Source organism: Solanum dulcamara, chromosome 1 (assembly GCF_947179165.1).
Source record: "Solanum dulcamara chromosome 1, daSolDulc1.2, whole genome shotgun sequence".
Taxonomy (NCBI): Eukaryota; Viridiplantae; Streptophyta; class Magnoliopsida; order Solanales; family Solanaceae; genus Solanum; species Solanum dulcamara.
Genome location: NC_077237.1, coordinates 80070425 through 80089278, shown reverse-complemented (window position 1 = coordinate 80089278; position 18854 = coordinate 80070425). Strand labels below are relative to the sequence as shown.

The 18854-nt window shown below is 32.1% G+C and overlaps 1 protein-coding gene across 4 annotated transcripts; it reads right to left on the bottom strand.

The window, feature by feature from the left end:
• Nucleotides 1-14109: 14109 nt before the first annotated feature.
• On the bottom strand, nt 14110-17606 carry LOC129879492 (E3 ubiquitin-protein ligase At4g11680-like). 4 transcript variants are annotated; one of them, XM_055953531.1, is made up of 5 exons: nt 16991-17606; nt 16162-16284; nt 15924-16056; nt 14683-14862; nt 14110-14582 (listed from the first exon to the last, which is right to left on the bottom strand). In XM_055953531.1, exons 1-5 carry the CDS (start codon nt 17464-17466, stop codon nt 14412-14414), a joined length of 1083 nt encoding a protein of 360 aa, XP_055809506.1. In that variant the 5' UTR covers nt 17467-17606; the 3' UTR covers nt 14110-14411. The 4 variants fall into 4 exon arrangements, with proteins under 4 accessions (XP_055809506.1, XP_055809502.1, XP_055809521.1 ...); XM_055953527.1 differs by having other exon boundaries at nt 16162-16293; nt 16991-17605; XM_055953546.1 differs by having other exon boundaries at nt 14683-14850; nt 16991-17603.
• Between the last annotated feature and the right edge of the window lie 1248 nt (nt 17607-18854).

The following is an 18854-nucleotide window of genomic DNA, read 5'->3' as shown; positions in this document are numbered from 1 at the left end:
CACTAACTTTGAAAAAATAATTTCGATCTTTTGATAAGGACTTTGGATATGTTGTAGACTCTGAAGTCTAATTTCTATATAATCAACTCTCTCATCATTCGGACGCTCTTACACCAAGATACAGACATTTTGGTGAGACTCCACATATCTAGAAAAGAAAATTGTCAGATCTGAAGACCAACTTCAAAGGTTGATTTTGGTCAGTTCATGAGGATGCTGTAGATGTTGAAGTCCAGTTTCTATAGATACAAATGTTTTGGTGAGACTGCATAGAGTTGTGAATAAAAAAAACAGATTTAATAGGAAATTTCAAAAATTAATTCCCATCAATTGATAAGGAATTTGGCTCTGATTTTCAGATCATGATTTCAACGTTTCTACAACAAGATATGAATTTTCTACCGTAGATGCGCTGCGCTAGAAAAAAAAGAGATGATTTTTTTTTAAAAAAATAAATACTTGATGTAGATGGATTCGATTGAGCTTGACGATGCTGCAAATTGACAATCAACCACCGTAAGAGCATGAGTATTTATAAATATCAAAAGTTCATAACTTTTGTTCCAACAAATTATGAAAAGATCATAGTTGAAACCATGTTATGGTAAGTTTTCCTGGGAACCAAATTATGGTTCTATAGGAATCAAGTTATATAAAATTCCATGGAAATATGAAATTATGGAAAATTTCATTGGGTTCAAATATAGAAAGGTTTGAAAAAAAAAAATGTTTCTACAAATTATGACAAGTTTCTATTGAAACTAAATTATGAAAAATTTCCATTGGACTCAAATATGGAAGTTTTGAAAAGTTTTCTACGAAAAAAACGTTTACTTCACAATACTTCAAGCCTTGTCTTTGAAGGTTCGACAAGTCGAGTACCCCTAACAAGCCTCGAAGCAGGGGGCATTTGTAGACAGTGAAAATTTATTGATAAATCCATATAAAAATTTAGATTAATCCTTAAATTCATGATATATTGACCAAATTAAATTATTGGTTAATAAATTTGGATCAATATTTAAGTTAAAATTATATGATTTAAATAAAGTCCAAATTATATTTGAGTCAGTCGGTTAAGTTGACAAGACGAGCCCAACTAATGCTCTTCAAGCCCAAGGTCCTCTAAAATTACTTGAAGACCAAAATACCCCTAAACCCGTAGCTCACACCTATATAAAAGAGTCTTCATAAGACCAGAAAAAGAGACGGAGGAAGAACAAGAAGAAATACATAAAAAGCTCTGCTCTTCATTGGTGGTCCACAAGTCTTCCGCATATAAAGAAGTCTTCGTCTCTAAGTTGTGAGTCGCACATTTTTATACTTCTACAATTGCAATCAAATCTTGGCTCAACATTCGTAGTGAAGTTTCAACAAATATTTCATCGATTCAAGAACAAGCAAAACTCTTGAGTTGACGATTTTGAAGAGGAGAATCTAAGGATTACATCTTTTTCATTAGATTTTCTAAAGATTGTAACATTCTCACAAATTATTGAAATATAAATATCATTGCTTGTTGCTATTTTTCTTTCTTTATTGTTATTTTTCAGGAATGAAACTTAGTCGCTTACAAATACATTACATTACCGATATAGTATTCAAGTCTCATAACTTGCAACAGACCATAATACATGTACAATTGAATTGTATGAACCACTTATCTAAAAATTTAAATTGCTAGAAAGATATTTTTATTTATTTGACTATATTTAATTAGCATACAAGGCCTCCTATTAATCGACATGTATGCTCCCTTAACCCACCAGTTCTAAAGTACCAATTCCAACACCTACTAAGGACCTAGATGGACATGAGATATAAACTTATGATTTAATCGATTTGGAATTAAAGTTTTATTTGCATATTTAATTTGAATTTTTTAAATTGTAATTTTTCTCAAAAATAAAAAATTTAAAAGTTGTGAAATCTATTTAAATTTTCCTAACTCTTATACTATATATCTTACTAAATAAGCAAATTATATTTCATAAATAAGATATCAGAATGAATATTCTAAGGCACCATATTAATAAATCACATATTTTTTTATTTTTTTTTATAAATACATATTTGTGATTACAAATTTTTAAATATACATAATTTTATAAAAATTCGCTAATCAATAATAGTAGTAACTAGTTATTCCTTATTGTAATTTTTTACGAACATTCTCTTTACGCCTGAGGCCTTTTTTGTTAAGAAAAAAATTAAAATAATGAATTATTATTTTTTTACTAAAAATAAACTTATAGTCAAGTTCTATGTTTTTAAAAAATAAAAATTACGATCTAAAATCCTGAAATTCTGATTTAAAATTATTATTTTATTTTGCATGTTCAAACACCTGCCAAAGAAAGGATATAATTTTTCCAATTTTATCATTAAATATATGGCAAAATACATTGAACTAGTCCATACTCCATATATTAATGGGACCAAAAATGAAAAATATCAGAAAAGGGTAGGGGGGAGCCTAACAACGACAAAGATATTAAAGTCACAATCATTTTAATTGCCCATATAAATATATGAAATTGAAGCTTGCTTGTAATAGAACTGACACTACCTGTCTAGTCTTCTTCGTTCTACTGTTTTTGTTGAAATTACAACTGGATTGACAATGATACTTTCCCTCAATTCAAGCCGTTAATTTTGCTTCTTTTTTTTTGTTCTAAATAAAATGATAGAATTGTTAAAGTGGTAAGATTATTTTATTTTTAATTAAAAAGATGTAGAGTTCAAGCAATGAGTATGAATATCATCATCCCAAACTCATTCTGTAGTATGCGATTCAAATTTAGTCGGACTTCAATGCGTGTTCTAATGAAAAAGGGCCAAACATACCTCTAATAATTTTTATCCATCTTGGTCTAAATTTACCCTTTTATTCACCTTTTCCGTTCATTTATATTCTTGAAACTAACAATATTTTTTTTATTTTGTTTTATTTAAAATATTTGTTATATGTCATTTTTATTAGATTAAATAAAAATTTCACCTCTATTAGTCTTTTTTCTCATAATCTATCCAAGTCAAAATAATATACATTTTTAAGACACTATTTTTTTAATTAAAAAAAACTAGTAGCATTTTGTATTTGTTGTAGCTTTTTTTAATTATTATTTTTTCAATCCGGCTCCTCTCCATGTGTTTTCTCTCTATTTTTTAAGTTCTTACTTGAATTAAAGACATGACGTAAGAAAAAATTAACTACTAAGATTTAATTAATTAAATTAAAATTTTAATCATGATTTAAATAATTAATATTTCATAAATAAATTAATAATGTCATAATCATAGCAATATATTATCTTATTCATAAATATATTATCATTGTTTCTCTCTTTTCCTATTTTTCCTTTCCCTATGAGCATCTATCTTCTTTTTTTTAACTGAATTAATCTTTCAGAACAATCTTTTGTGGAATTTCCTCTTTGAAATTAGTTATTACGGATAATTCTTAGCAAAAAAAATTATGTTATCAAATTTTTCTTTAAAAAATGGAAGATAGATATTGTAGAATTTTTGAATAACATAATATGTTGTTAGAATTGTGGTATTACTAATTATTTTTAATAATATATTAATTATCTAAAACAATTTTTTTTCAAAAAGAAGTCATGGAAAATACAAAAAATCACTTGATTTTTCTTTTTAAAAAATGGGGGTCTTGAAGAGCTATATATATATATATATATATATATATTGATTTGGATAAATTATAGAAAAAAAACTAGTAGAGGTGTGGTTTTTATTTCATCCAATAAGAAAATGACACATAATAAATATTTTTTAAAAGATAAAATTAAGAGAGGGTCGTTAGTTTCAAGGGTATAAGTGAGCCAAAAAGATAAATGAAAGGGTATTTTTAGATCAAAAGGTGAATGAAGGTATTTTTAGACTTTTTCAAATTGTTCAAGATTATTTTTGACCTTTTTCCGTATAAATAATTGTACTAAGTGTTAAATAATCAATGGTAAGGTTCAATAGTTTCAAATTTTTTTAATGTGCATGTAATGACCTGTTAGGCCATTTCGAAAATGAGTTCTCCTCCTTTTATACGAGATCCTTTCCGTAAAATTTTAATGAGTTATTTGGATTATTCGATAACTATGGTTATTTAGTTGAGGGGTAACTTTAGATAACTAATTTAATTGATGGACTAAATTTTAATTTAGTTAATATCTTATACCACTTTATTTATTTAAATAAATAATAGGATTTAATTTTTAGTCAGGCCACAAACTACTTCTACCCTAAGACGAAGAGAACGGCGTCGACCGAAGCAAACAAGAAAATCTCCAGGTAAAGTTATAACCTCGCCCAATCTTGTATTCGTGAATATGAATAGATTGACATTCTATTACTTCATCATTAGAGTTGTGGCAAAAAGAAAGAAAAGGAAAATAGAATTGGAATATTGAGATGTGGAGACAAAATAATTAAGGGTCATCAGTGGATAATGAGGAAAGTGACACTTTTTGGAATTGATGGGATTTAGGATGGAATCGAATAGCGAATGCACTTGCGGTTAAGACAAGTCCTGCATCATAAAGTAGCCCCTATAATTATAAATTATTATGTATAGAATAGAATTGCTGAAAGTCATTTTTGTGGTGAAAAGTGATTGGGCACGTACTTATAGTAAGAGAAATTCTTGATGTTTATCACATTTTAATCCAATTTTTAATATATTGAGATAGGTAATTAAATAATAGATGTATTTTATTATATGAATACCATTAAAATTATGTTTTTGGAGGAAGTAAGACTTAACCATAGTCTTAAAATGTAAGATTATGAGACTTGATATACTAATTGACATCAAAATTAGGAATTTGACTATAGATTTGGGTCTAAGTTAGACATATAGTAATAGGGGTGTTGTTCTTTTTGGAATCTTATTATGATTATTTATTTGATTAGATTGCATTGATTTGGAAGCCCAACGAAAGAGGAAGGCTTAAGTCCCGGAGTAATAGCTTGTTTATTTGAGGCAAGTGAATTTCTAAACCTCAGTTTAAGCTTGTAGATGCTTATATTTTCGTGTTATGTGCACTGGGGAGTAATGAGAATTGGATTGGGTTATTGACTGTATGATTGACTTTAAAAATGAAGACGAGGGGTATAAAATAGCGATCTAATGACATGTATTGGTGGAATTGATGTGATGAGATTATGGATTTATTTTGGACATGTGAAATGACTATGTTGATGTGAGATAGGAAAAATTATTATGTTGTCATGTTATTATTGTGAATCATATGAACCTGAATTGATTGCATCGATTCTGGCATACTATGTTGAGACTGAAAATGATATGAAACAATGAGATCGGGCCACATGCTCCGTGATAGGATATGTATATTGAGGGGACGGGCCACACGCTTCGTGGCAGGTAACATGGACAGAAATGTCCCCCATGGGTTCTGGACTGTAATTCAACGGATGTGTACCGATAGGATAGACATTAGGGCTGTTCAAAACCGTCCGCTATTGATAACCCATCCGCAAAATTGGCTTATTGGCTTATTGGTATTGGGTTATCAGATTAGCGGGTGGGAAATGGATTTAAATTTTATAATTAACGGCTTATTGGAATGGGGGACGGATTACTCAATTTTGTTATTGGGTAAACCGTTAATCCGTTAAGAATTTATTATATTTTAATATATTTTATATGAAATTTTCATAATCTCTTTATTTATATAATTGAAAAAAATCAATGATTTTGAGACAACAAAAACATAGATACAGATTAAAGGGAAATCAAATGAGACGGCAAATTAGAAATTGTTGGTGAATACAAGTTGCATCATTCTGTGTGGCTTAAAATTTAGCTAATAATATCAATGAGCACGAAAGTTCCTTTCAGCTTCAAATAGAGTATTTTACACTGCTTTTTCTATCTCTGCTGCTCCACTTTATCATAAAAATATTGACCATAAATTTGTCAATAAATGAGACAACTTGGCAAATATTAATAAGGGAATGAAGAAAGAAAGAAAGGGACAAGCCATGAACATTTTGTGGCTACTGTATTTGATTGAACATAAAAAAAATTTAAAATAAAAGATCAAAATTTGTTAATCCGACTAATTTAAATTTAAACTAGATAGGTCTTCAAAATAGGATAAGATGCTTCTTACTATCACTCAAAAGCAATTAAGAATTTAAATTTTATATGAAAATAAAAATTAACCGATACACCATCCGATAACCGCCCGATAATTGCTAATCCAATACCGAATCAACCGATATCTTATAGGTTGGCTAGCGGATTAGTACTTTTAAAAACCGACAACCGTTAAGTCAAACCGTTAAACATAATAATCCGTCTGATCCACCTGATAAGCACCCCTAACAGGCATATATCATCTCATTGCATTGCATCGCATTTTGTTGATATTTGTGAATTTGTGTTTACCACTTATTGTTCTGTATATGTTGAACTTGACTTGATATGATTCACTTGATGAGATTACTGATGAGTATTCGTGGACTGTATTATTATTATTGTGTAGAGTGTAAAGTTGGGTTGGTTTTATGCAGGTTGTAGTTAAGGAGGTTCGGTTGGATGACAGGAGTACTTGTATCTATTAAGCTTTGTTTAGTTTTAGTTATCCACTTGCTGAGTACCGTGTTGTTTGGTATTCACCCCTTGCTTCTACACTTGTGTAGGTTGTTGTTACACCCCGTACCTTTGTGCCTTGGAACGCGTTCTTAAATTTCTCAAGCTTCTTAGAAGTTACCATGTGAGCCGGATAATCTATAACGCTACTAAACAACTCTAAGGAAGGGAGGGGTGTTATATCCCGCACTTTTGGGCATTCGGAAAGAAAGAAATTTTGATTTGCAAGGAATGAAGTTGTCATTTATTTTGTTTATTCTAATTTGTACTGGTGTGATGTTCATGGAAAAATTGATGTGGAAATACGGAGGAAGGCCGAGGGCAAAATTGGGAATTTTGGAGAGTAGTTTGTGAATTGCAAAAAGAGAGAAGACTTGTAGCTTTTGGGCTTAAATAATAATAATTGCAATAAGTAGTTTGGGCTCTCATAATAATAATAGTAATATTGAGGCCCAACAAAGGAAAAGGCCAAGTCTTGGAAAGTTAGCCCATTGATTAAGTGACCTATATATATGTTTTATGACTTAGAGCCCGTTTGGATTGGCTTTAAGTTGGTCAAAACCAACTTAAAGCCCATTTTTAGCTTTTAGACGTGTTTGCCTAATGCTAACTTTAAGCCAGAAAGTTCTTAAAGTCAGTCAAAAATGAAAAGTTAGGATTCCTAACCTTTTTTTTTTCTAAGTGCTTAAAGTCATTTTCTTTGACCATGAAAATTACTTTTATATCCCTTATATTTTAACTAAATTCCCAAAGTACCCTTTTTATTCTTTTAACCTTAAAAATTCACATAATTTTCCTCATTTAAGCACTTTTATCCAAACACTCAACTGCTTATTTATAAAAATAACTTTCAGCACTTTAAAGTTCTAAAAGCACTTCATACATAAAAGTTACTTTTTTTAAGCCCATCCAAACGGGCTCTTATTTCCCTCATCCTTATCCCATAAGTCATTTTCTTCAAGAGAGTTCAAGAAGAGAGAAGAAGAAAAAGATACCTTGAGCTAGAGAGGGAGAAGGCCACGGATTTGGAGAGAAAAAAGGTGAGTTCCTCGATTTCGTTATGTGAATTAATTATCTAGGGTGAACCACGATGATATGGGGGTATTGATAGTATAAAATCATGGCTTGGTGCAGCCCAAAACGGACAGCAAGCAGTCCACGCAATTTCAGCTCGTTTAGAAAAGTTCCGAGGCGAGTTTTGGTGAGTTTTGGCCAATTTCGGGAAAGGTAAGGTCTTTTCTTTCAATTTGAAGTTTATGGGGTTGTTATATGGTGTATTACACATCTTTTATGCTGCTGAAAGTGGAAGAACGTCGTAGAAATGCTCGTCGGTTGAAACAATCTAAATTGAAATCGTTATAGTTAAATTGTAGTCGAAATAAGGCGTTGTGCGGGTGGGGGCTGTTGTTGGTCGTGTGGTGGGGTATTGCAGGGCCTAAAAGTGTTCTAAAGGAGGTAGGGGAGCTGCTGGTTGCAGCCACACGACCCCCGCTTCGTACGGTTAAAGGTTTTGCAAAATGAAAACTAGAAACTCTATTTTTGGTATCGTAGTTTGGAACTAGTTGTTTGGAGCTTGTATTGTGTAAGGTTGAAGTGATTTAATTGTAAATATGATGTTATTTGTTGTTGTTGATATTGTGATCGAGTCGAAATCTCGGGGATGTTGAAGTTGTAGGGGAAATGCTGTCCGATTTTTCATAGCATCGAAACTAGTAACAAACTAGTCAGGGGTAATGAATAAGGAAATGACTCTTATTAGTATTTGGTTGTGGAGTGGGCTATTGAAAAGTGAAAGGCTATTAATCTTAGTATTACTTTCATGTCAATAGGTTAAGGAGGTATCGAGGCAAGCCGAATTTCAATTAATCCCAAAAAAGGTATGTAAAGCTATCTTCTTTTCTTTTGGCATGTCTTAGCCTTAAGTGATTGATATACGAAATATGGGGATAATTCCATTCATAGAACTCCAAGTATGACTCATAAGTCTTATTCACTTCTCGATGGTAGAATTCCTATACTAGTTGAGTTATTGCCTCTCAAGGCTTCAATACGATGGAGAGTAGTAAGTATGTGAAGCTTCCTTCCTTCTCTTGGCATATTTTTGGCACAAGTAAGTAAAGCTACCCTTCTTCTCTCTTGATATGTCTTTGACATAAGTTATGATGTTATGATGAAATATTTATGGTACCAAGTCCCGTGATGGGCCAAGTATGATATATGTTATTATCTAAGGATCGGGCCGTACGTTCTACGACACATATGTATATGATGACTCCATAAGGGAAAATAAGAGAGTATGTAAAGTCGTCCCTTCTTTCTTTCGGCATGGCTTAGTATTAAGTAAGGATTAATATGAGCCTTGAGGGTGATTCATGATTTCTCTTCTAAGAGATTCTCCGGTAATTAATGTCCTTGACTTTTATAAGTTATTTTGTATCGTCTTGATTCATGCCTATGGTTTCTAAGACTCTTTTGATATGATCAATAGTAATATTTGAGGAATGAGTGATATGACTATCATCTTGATTTTCAAATGACAATTCGTTGTTACTACTTCATTGAGTCTTGGACAATGTTTTAAATTGCATATGGTTACTCACTACTCTACTCGTGTATGAGCCTGTTTGGATTGGCTTTAAGTTGGTCAAAACCAACTTAAAGCCCCTTTTTAGCTTTTGGATGTGTTTGCCTAATGCTGACTTTAAGCCATAAAGTTCTTAAAGTCAGTCAAAAATGAAAAGTTAGGATTCCTAACTTTTTTTTCCAAAGTACTTAAAGTCATTTTCTTTGACCATGGAAATTACTTTTATATCCCTTATATTTTAACTAAATTCTCAAACTACCTTTTTTTATTCTTTTAACCCTAAAATTCACATCATAAGCACTTTTATCCAAACACTCAACTGCTTATTTATAAAAATAACTTTCAGCACTTCAAAGTTCTAAAAGCACTTCATACATAAAAACTACTTTTTTTAAGCCCATCCAAACGGGCTCTATATTGTAACCCTTCTATCACTGAGTCCCAGTCCGGGTATGTAATTGTGCGCAATTCAATGCATTATCCACCGAGTCCCTCACTAAAGGGTCGGGTACGCTATATGAGGAAATGATAATGTAATGACATGAATGACTCACCGAGTCCCTCACTAGAGGGCCAGGTACGTATGTATATATATATGATGATGATGTGATGTGTTAAGGTGATGATGGCGCCGGACCCTATGATGATCCTACAGTTATGATTCACATAGCCCCTGAAAGGGTCGGCTATATTGTATAGTATGATCATGCATGTTCTTATGTTTCACGAAGTACAGGTACAAAGGTTTCTTATATGATATTTTATTCCCCTATTTCTCTGTTTTAGATATGCTTCTAGTTATGCTATGTTATGTTTTACCTACTCAGTACATATGTCGTACTGATCCTCCTTTCTTCGGGGGGGGAGGGGGTGCTGCATTCATGCCCGTAGGTACAGATACACACTCGGGGAATCTGTCAGCGTAGGAGTTCCACTCAGCAGTCTAGAAGCGCTCCAATGTGCCGGAGCCTAATTTTGGTATTAACCCTCGATGTATACATTTATTTGTTCATGGGTACAGCGGGGGCCCTGTCCCGCCTTATGTTACTGTTCTTACTCTTAGAGGTCTGTAGACATGTATGTGTGTTGTATATGTATGCGTGTAAGGTTGTGCCTATATGTTACGATAGCCTTGTCGGCTTATATATTGTCTTGCATGTTGGTACGCTATGACTCAAATAGGAGACATGTTTACTTATAGTTAGCAGGGGTATACGCGAGTGTCCAGTTCGGGCATCCGTCATGGCCTACGGGGTTAGATCGTGACAGTTGTGAGTCCGGACCTGCTTGATCTCCTAGTGTTTTCGACCACTTTCGAGGCTATCATCTCGAGTGTTGAGATAGCTGTTACATCCATCTAGCGGACACCTCTTACTCTTTTAATATGTTTTAGTCCTCTTCTAGAGACAAAGACATTGTAACTGTATTTTTCTTTCGTACTTCGTTAATGTATTAGTGGTTTGTACACATGACAATCAGTCTTGGGGATTTTGAGATTATTTATTTATTTTTGACTAAGTTAAACCTTGTTTTATCTCAATTATTTCCGCATTTACTTTTCATTGAATTTTAGGTTGACTTGTCTCAGTCGGTTGAGATGAGTGTCATCACACCCCGAATTCGGATCGTGACAGTGCGTCTGAATATAATATTATATAATATTGTATGTTATTGTATAATTGTATAATAATGTATGTTAGATTACATGAAGTATTACTTTATGTTATTAGACTGTGTATTTATTTATTTTTACAAAAAAAAAATCGATTGAAAACCTTTCATCATCGAAGTTGGACATGATTGGCTACTAAGTGGTCATATGCTAATTTAATTTTTTGATGATTTTGACGTTACATCAAATTTGGTTGTCAAATTATCAACGTAACTACGAAAAACATTGGAGAGCAAAATTACCTCATTAAGAAATCATTGTTAATAAAAACAATGTGTAATTTATTAAATTATACAACAACAACAAACTCAGTATAATTCCATTATTAAATTATCTTATTTAATAAATATCTCTTAAAAATTAAATATTTTTAAATTAATAGAGCATAAAAATATTGTTGAAAAAACATAACAATTTTTATGTTGAATTCCTAAGGTCACAATTATTTTGGGATAAAATTCTGTCACTAAGATGATACTTAGTAGGTATTTGGACACGCGATTTTATCTCGTGATTTCAAATCAGGAGATGAAATTTCAAATCTTTTATAATATCTTAAAATCATGAAGTCACTAACTTGAATGTTAAATTACTATAATACCCCCAACAAAAAAAACATATTTGTTATTTATTTATATTATACGGAGAAGGGTATAAAATGCCCCTTAACTATTCGAATTGGTACAAAACTATCCTTCATCCACCTTTCGGCCCTCAAATACCCCTGACGTCAGCCTTTTGGCTCAAAAATACCCTCAATATTAACCATTTGGCTCATATTTGCCCTTATTTTTAACAACTCCCCTAACGTAAAATCATTAAATATTTATTTATTATGTTGCCTAATCTGATTGGTTCAAATTTAAACTATTCCCAAATAAATAACAAAAATCACATATAATTCATATTTTGACCTAATACGTTTGAAAATATAATTTCATGATATCTTTCTATTGGCCTATTTTAGATTAATACCCAATTCATTATAACTCAATTCATAACTAGAGATCCATCTAAAATCCACGCATAAATATCCATTTTAAAAAATATTATTATATTTTATTAACATAAAATTTTCTATTAATTATTCAATTGTCTTGTTCATTTCCTCTTTTTATTCTTTTTTAATCTCTTATTCTTAATTAGGATATCAGAAACTCAAACTTGAAATAAACCTAGATATTCATATTTTTTTAATTTATATTATTATCATGGTGGGGGTAAGGGTATGGATAGGAGAAAAAATTATTTTTTTATTCGTTTATTTTAAATTTTGGGTACACACAAAATAAAAGATGCTATTAAATTATCTTCTATTGAACTGATTATTTCTATATGAATGTCTTCATCATTTTCTTTCTTTTTTTCTCCCTTATTTTGTCATAAGTTTAAAAAAATTAAAATTTAAAATTGTGGACAAGATTTCAAGAAAAAAAAAGTGGAAGAGAGAGGAAGTGAAGGAGTGACAAAGTGATATTACTATTTAACGGATAAGGGCCTAAAATACCCTTAAACTATAGGATTTGGTACAATATTGCCCTCCCATCCACCTAATTAGTGTGGCCGTTAAAAATAAAGGTATTTTTGAGCCAAATGGTTGACGTAAGAGGTATTTGGGAGCCAAAAGGTGAATGGAGGATAATTTTGTACCAATTCAAATAGTTGAAGGACATTTTAAGCCCTTCTCCATATATTATATTAGAAGCATACACGTTTTCATATTGAAGGATTGTGCCTTTGTAGAAGGATTGTGACTTTTCAAATCATTGCGAGATTCTTGATTGTGTAGGGTCAGTGGCTTATAGGTTGGCTTTACCACCAAGCCTATTTGAGATCCATCCAGTGTTCCATGTGTTCATGCTGAAGAAGTATCATGGAGATGGAGATGATATCATTAAGTGAGATCCAATTGCAATTATAGATCGTGATGTTCGAAAGCTAAGGACGAAAGAAATTAAGTCCGTGAAAGTTCAATGGAAGCATCGTCCGATAGAAGCAGGTACTTGAAAAACTAAAAAAGACATGCAAGACAAGTATCCCTAACTATTTATCGAATCAAATACTACTCTATCTCTGCCTTATCTCCATTTTTCCTGATTGATTATTCGGAGACGAGTGATGGGTAAATTGGTATCTATTGTAACGATCTGTTTCTGTCGTAATAAATAAGCCAATGAGGAAGAAATTTAAGCTAGAAAACTTTTGAGTAGTAACTTAGAAATTTCGATGCTAGGCCAGACTTGAGCGAAATTTTGATAGCGGACACCAAATGATTAAAAAAACAAATTAAACCGAAGAAAAATACCATAAAAATTGTAAAAAGTTGAAAAAGGCAAAAAGGTTTTCGAAAATGACCGAAAAAATATACAGGTCATATTGTACTTGATTTGTCGAGAATAAAATAATGTACAATTGATTTGATGTTGTAAACATATTATTGTTTTAATTATGCAACCTGCAAATATCATTTCAGACCAAATAAAATATCACTCAAATCCCCTGATAATATTTTTTCATCATACAAGGGAAAACAATTAGATTTTGTACACTATAAAACAGCCTAACAAAATTCACAAAAAATCATTTTTTTTTTATAAATTTCAGCCAATATTCAGTGTAATTGATTGTATAATCTATGTGTATATATACATTTGTCATACAAAAGTATACATCAATAATGACTACAAACTATTATTTCTACGCGATGATTATTTTTATAGACGACTTGCTAAAAATATTAAGATTCCTAAAAAAGTTACTATGTACGTTAATTTTCATTAAAAGCAGGAAATTAGGAGGAACAAATTGGAATTAAGGTCTGCTTTTTGGAGTTAAAAACATTTGGATTATGTTCCAACAAGCCAATAACATACACAATTTGTATTAGGTTGCTTCAAATGTTATATCTGGCAAGTAATTATAATAGGTAACTATGGGATTTCAAGTCACAAATTCACCTAAGTTTACATTGCACAGGGTAGTCCAATGAAGAATGAAGCAAAATTGATGGTTAATGTAGCGTTACGAGTTACTTGTAAAGGAGATTACAAGGTGAGAAATCAAATCCTGATTAACAAAATAAAAATTCATATAGTTAATCAATTGAACTACGAAGATTCTTCACATTACGAGTTATGGACAGAGTACTAGACAGAAACGAGAATTTTCAGTCAAATTTCAAACAGGTACTAATAACTTCCAAGCCTCAGAGTAGACCTGTGCACAAGATATACTCATATACCACTTTATTAAATACAATATCTGGCTCCTTGCTACACTGGAAGATTAACAATTATAGATCCTTGCAACAAATAGAACAAAAGAATAAATATAAATATGAACCCAGAGAGACAAATGAGGAAGCCTAGATGAGTATGTGTATTTTTCTGCAGTAGCATATGTGTCTATAGATATGCTATAAAGAGTTGTATGTACATAACCAAGGTTGGTGGTCTTTAAGAAAAGAAAACAGCGTGTAAAAACTCGCAACGAACACCTGCAGTCTTCTCAATGACACTCTCCTAAACTTCTTCACAGCAACTGGTAGCTCCAACAATGCTGCGTTTGCAAAGGGGACAGGTTGCGCTCATATATAGCCATTTGTCGATACAATTACAGTGAAAAAGGTGACAACAGGGAAGTTCTCGAAGTTCATCTTCATCATCATAAGTAGACAGACATATGGAACATTCCTATTCATGATATATGGACATGATATAAGCAGTTTGCCAGAAGCAAATAATACACTAGAGTGAAAAAAAGGTAAGGAGAAAGAAAAGCAAGGCTACATACAGCATCATCTACGGAAACTGAGCGCTCATCAGTTGGTGTATCTCCCCCACACAGGGTCATGAATCCAGCAAATGTTCCTTGGATCTCACCAGTACAATTCTCAGTACAATCACTGCGTCGGAATATGTACTTTGACAGTTGTTCAACATCTTCTTTGCCTGCTCCTTTCTGTAGAAAATACTGAAAGAATCATTGAAAAAAAATGTAGAACAAAAATTACTGAAGTTGTAGTATGCGAAAAAGGAGACTCTTTGTTCCACGATTTCAATATATGTTTGTTTGTGAAGAGAATTCAATTGGAGAAACCCTGACCTGATGTCAATCATCAATTAGCACATGTGATTACAAACAGAGAATACCTTCTACTGAATGAGCTGCTGAAATTCGGAGCACGTTTAGGACAATGGGGTACGTACATGTAGCTTTTTTTTGCCAACTCATGTTCTTAGAATAGAAGTAGATCAATCTTGTTCTGCGATTGTACATCAACCTAATTACTCGACATACTGCCAGTCTGCCACTATTTACACCAAGAATGAAGACCAGCCACTTCATTTAACGCCAATTATCTTGGTTAACAAAATTTTCATTCCATTTTCTTCTGAAAAGAGCATCCCAAGGATCTCCTTTCAGGGAATGGGTGAATGGCAAACATATATCTTCAGGTAAATGAAAGCAAATCGACCACTTTTTTAATACTCAGAAAGGAAATATTGAATTCTAAGTTCCAGTCTACCAAGGCAGCTTGAATGTTTAAACAACGTAATCAGCTGATGTGAGCTGCCCAATTCATCTTAAAGAAGCCTCATCTTAAACTTATCAATAGCAGGAACATTTCAAATCTACATTTCACGACATTAACCTAGTCTATTTACATAGGTTACTCACGCAAACCTTACTTTATTGCCAGACTATTTCTTCTGCTTCATCCCTGTAGCTCTTGAATGTGTTAAGGGCACCATAAAACACAATCAATCTACAGACTGAATAAGAAATCCCATTGAATTCATCTAAGATAAACACATACACATGCAGAGAACTTTCACATGGCATTCATAAGAGACAACACGCCAGTGGATTGAACAACAACAAGCTAATTACCATAAAAATATCAATCATCTTATCATACCTATATGGCAGAGAACTAGCTCCAAATATAGATTACCCAAAAAAGAATTCCTTGTAGAGAAAAAGATACACAAATAAAGTTAAGGAAACTAGAAAAATCATGAGAGCATTACCTTATCAGCTACAGCATATAGAACAGCAATAATACATGGAAGGCAACAGCAAATTCCGAGACCAATAACACAAGCCGTCACAAATAGAAAGACCACAAAGAATACATCAAAAGCCAAGAAAACAATGCAAAGCCTGCATTCAGATTAAATTATTAAAGACAACATCTTTGATTTGAGAAATAAACTGAAAATAAGGGTCATACATTTTGCTTAGATAAAGAAGGTTTTCCATGCATACCAGTACAATTGAGGGGATTCATCCACCATTCGCTGCCCACCAGTACATACCCAATAAAATCCAATGATCCACCAGAAGAATGATAACATTGTATTTGCTGAATCCATATACTTTGTCAAGTTACTGCAACAACTTTTTCAGAAAACAAAGATGTTATAGACCAGCATTGCATAATTAAAATCCTTGCAGTATCTCGGCTTAACGCACATAAATAATCTTCCGACCAACTATGAAGGAATAAAAAGACAACAACAACAACAACCCACTATAGTCCCAAAAGCAGGGGTGGGGAAAGTAGAGTGTACGCAGTCCTTACCACTACCTCGAGGAGGTAGAGAGGCTGTTTTCAAAAGACCCTCAGCTCGAGTAATGAACATCATAGCAGCTAACAAAACAATACAGAAGTAAAGAGGACATAGATAATAATAAGTAAAACATAACATAACATGAGGGGATAAAAAGACCAGGAAATAAAAACAAGCAACACTACGGGATAAAGAACTTCACTTTAGCTTCCAAATGTAACAAAATTAGATTCAAATACATGAAACTCAGTGGATAATAGGTCATCATCCCCTTTACCTTTCTCTACTTGGCGGCTCACACAGAGGCGGATTCATGATTTGAAGTTTATGGTTTCAGCGATTTTCAAAATTTCAACAGGTTCCCGACAAATATTTCTCTTAGTACATATTTAATAGATTTCGCATATAAATATCAGATACGCACAAAGTTACTGGGAGAACCACACATATTTTTACTGATTGGAGCAACTAATGACCGAAATTCAGTGGATATTATAAAATTCCAAATTCTTTTAAGACTATACCTTGTTCTTTCCGGGGTTAATTCAGCCAAAGTAACATAACTGCTGGAAGTACTGGTAGGGCTGCCAAACCCCTCTCCGGTGAACGGCGATTGAGCATACCCTCTTCTCCGATACTCCAAATAAACACTAACAACATGAACCAAGCAAAGCAAACAGTACCCAACAATCCAAACCCTTAAAGGCATTTCTGGGTCGTCATTTCTACTCAACACCAAAACCAAAATAGCAGCAATAATGTACATAAAATTCCAGAAAATGTCCATAACCACAACAGGCTTTGAATAAGCCCAATTACTTTGCCGGTCATCAATTTGCTCAGACGGTTCACGCATCATTAATCCGGTTCGATTGCTAGCTCTTTGGAAAACACGAATCGCATCTCGAAGACTGTAACGACGGGTTGATCGCGTGTGAAAGGATTCTTCATTGTTGTTTGATCTTAGTAATGGTGAATTTGATGAACTGGGTAAAAACATTTTCTTGAAATCAAGAAGAAGAGTAGCTTTAGGGGTTTAACAGGAAGCAAATGGCCAATAATTGGATATGGTTTATGAATCACATAAACACTTGTTTAATAGTATTTCGATATTGGAAATTTCCTATTCTCCTTACTTTGTTGTCCCGTGTGGCAACTTTTTTTCCTTAGTGCTCGAACTCATGATTTTAAGATTTAAATATATTTATCGAGCAACTATATGTGGCAATTTTTACTTTTTAATCTCAAAAAAATATTATCAACTTAATTTAAGGATTTTTTTCCTTATTAATAAAATGATTTATAAATTTTCAAATTTTTATTATTTTTTTTAAAAAAAATTATGTTAAATTAAATGATATTAATAAATTAAGAAATTTGAGTATTAGATATAATTGGCGTGATGGTTTAGGAGTTAGGACACACACTTCGCTTGAAAATATATTTTTCTAAAAAGATTGAAGAATAAAAAGTGTGTGAAAATGATTATTTACTTAAAATATATTTCTTTTCTTAAATCAATATTTTAGAATTCCAAAGAACAAGAAATTGATAAAAATATATATATTTAATAATTAAGATATTAATATAGGTTATAAACCTAAAGTAAAAAAAATAAAAAATTAAGTGGCGAAGGATCTACTTTAATTCTCCCCATATTGCACACTGATTTAATATGATATATAAGTCTATTGATTATATCGATTATTAAGCCTGATCCGTAAATAAAACTTCTATTGCACTTTGAATATGTAGATTTTGTCAACTTTAATCATCCATGTTATTTTAATTACTTTTTTGTTTTAGATTTTGGAGTCTACTAAAAGGAGCTTACCTAAATTCTACTTATAAAATTTATTTGGCTAAAACGAGTGTTAAAACTATTTTTTAAGTAACATATTAACTAAAAAAAAGTACTTTTAACACTTTCTTTTTAACCAAATAAACCTTATAAGCAACATATTATCTAGCTTTAACTATTATGTACATAAGTGTCATGTTTGATGTTAATGACATTCAAGAAACAAACACACGAGTTAATTAATCACATCTACAAGGAAAGTGTAAAATAATTATTATATGTTCAAATAATAAAAATTAGATGACTAATTTAACCTAAAAGGAGTCATGGTTGTGCTTTATAACTGATCTCTCCTAATTTTCTTTCCATTCACCCATTGAAAGAATGGAAATTGCTGGTGTCACATTCCACGCCACTTCTTTCATTCGTTGCCTGCAATTACATTCAGGTATTTTCGACCAATTTCAATGAGTATTGAGGATTATTCAACTAACAAGTTGAATGTTGGCGCTGTTGTTTTCGAATTAGATATACTCTTCCAATACCACCCTGACTTGCTATTATAGAATTTTCTTGTCTCCTCAATT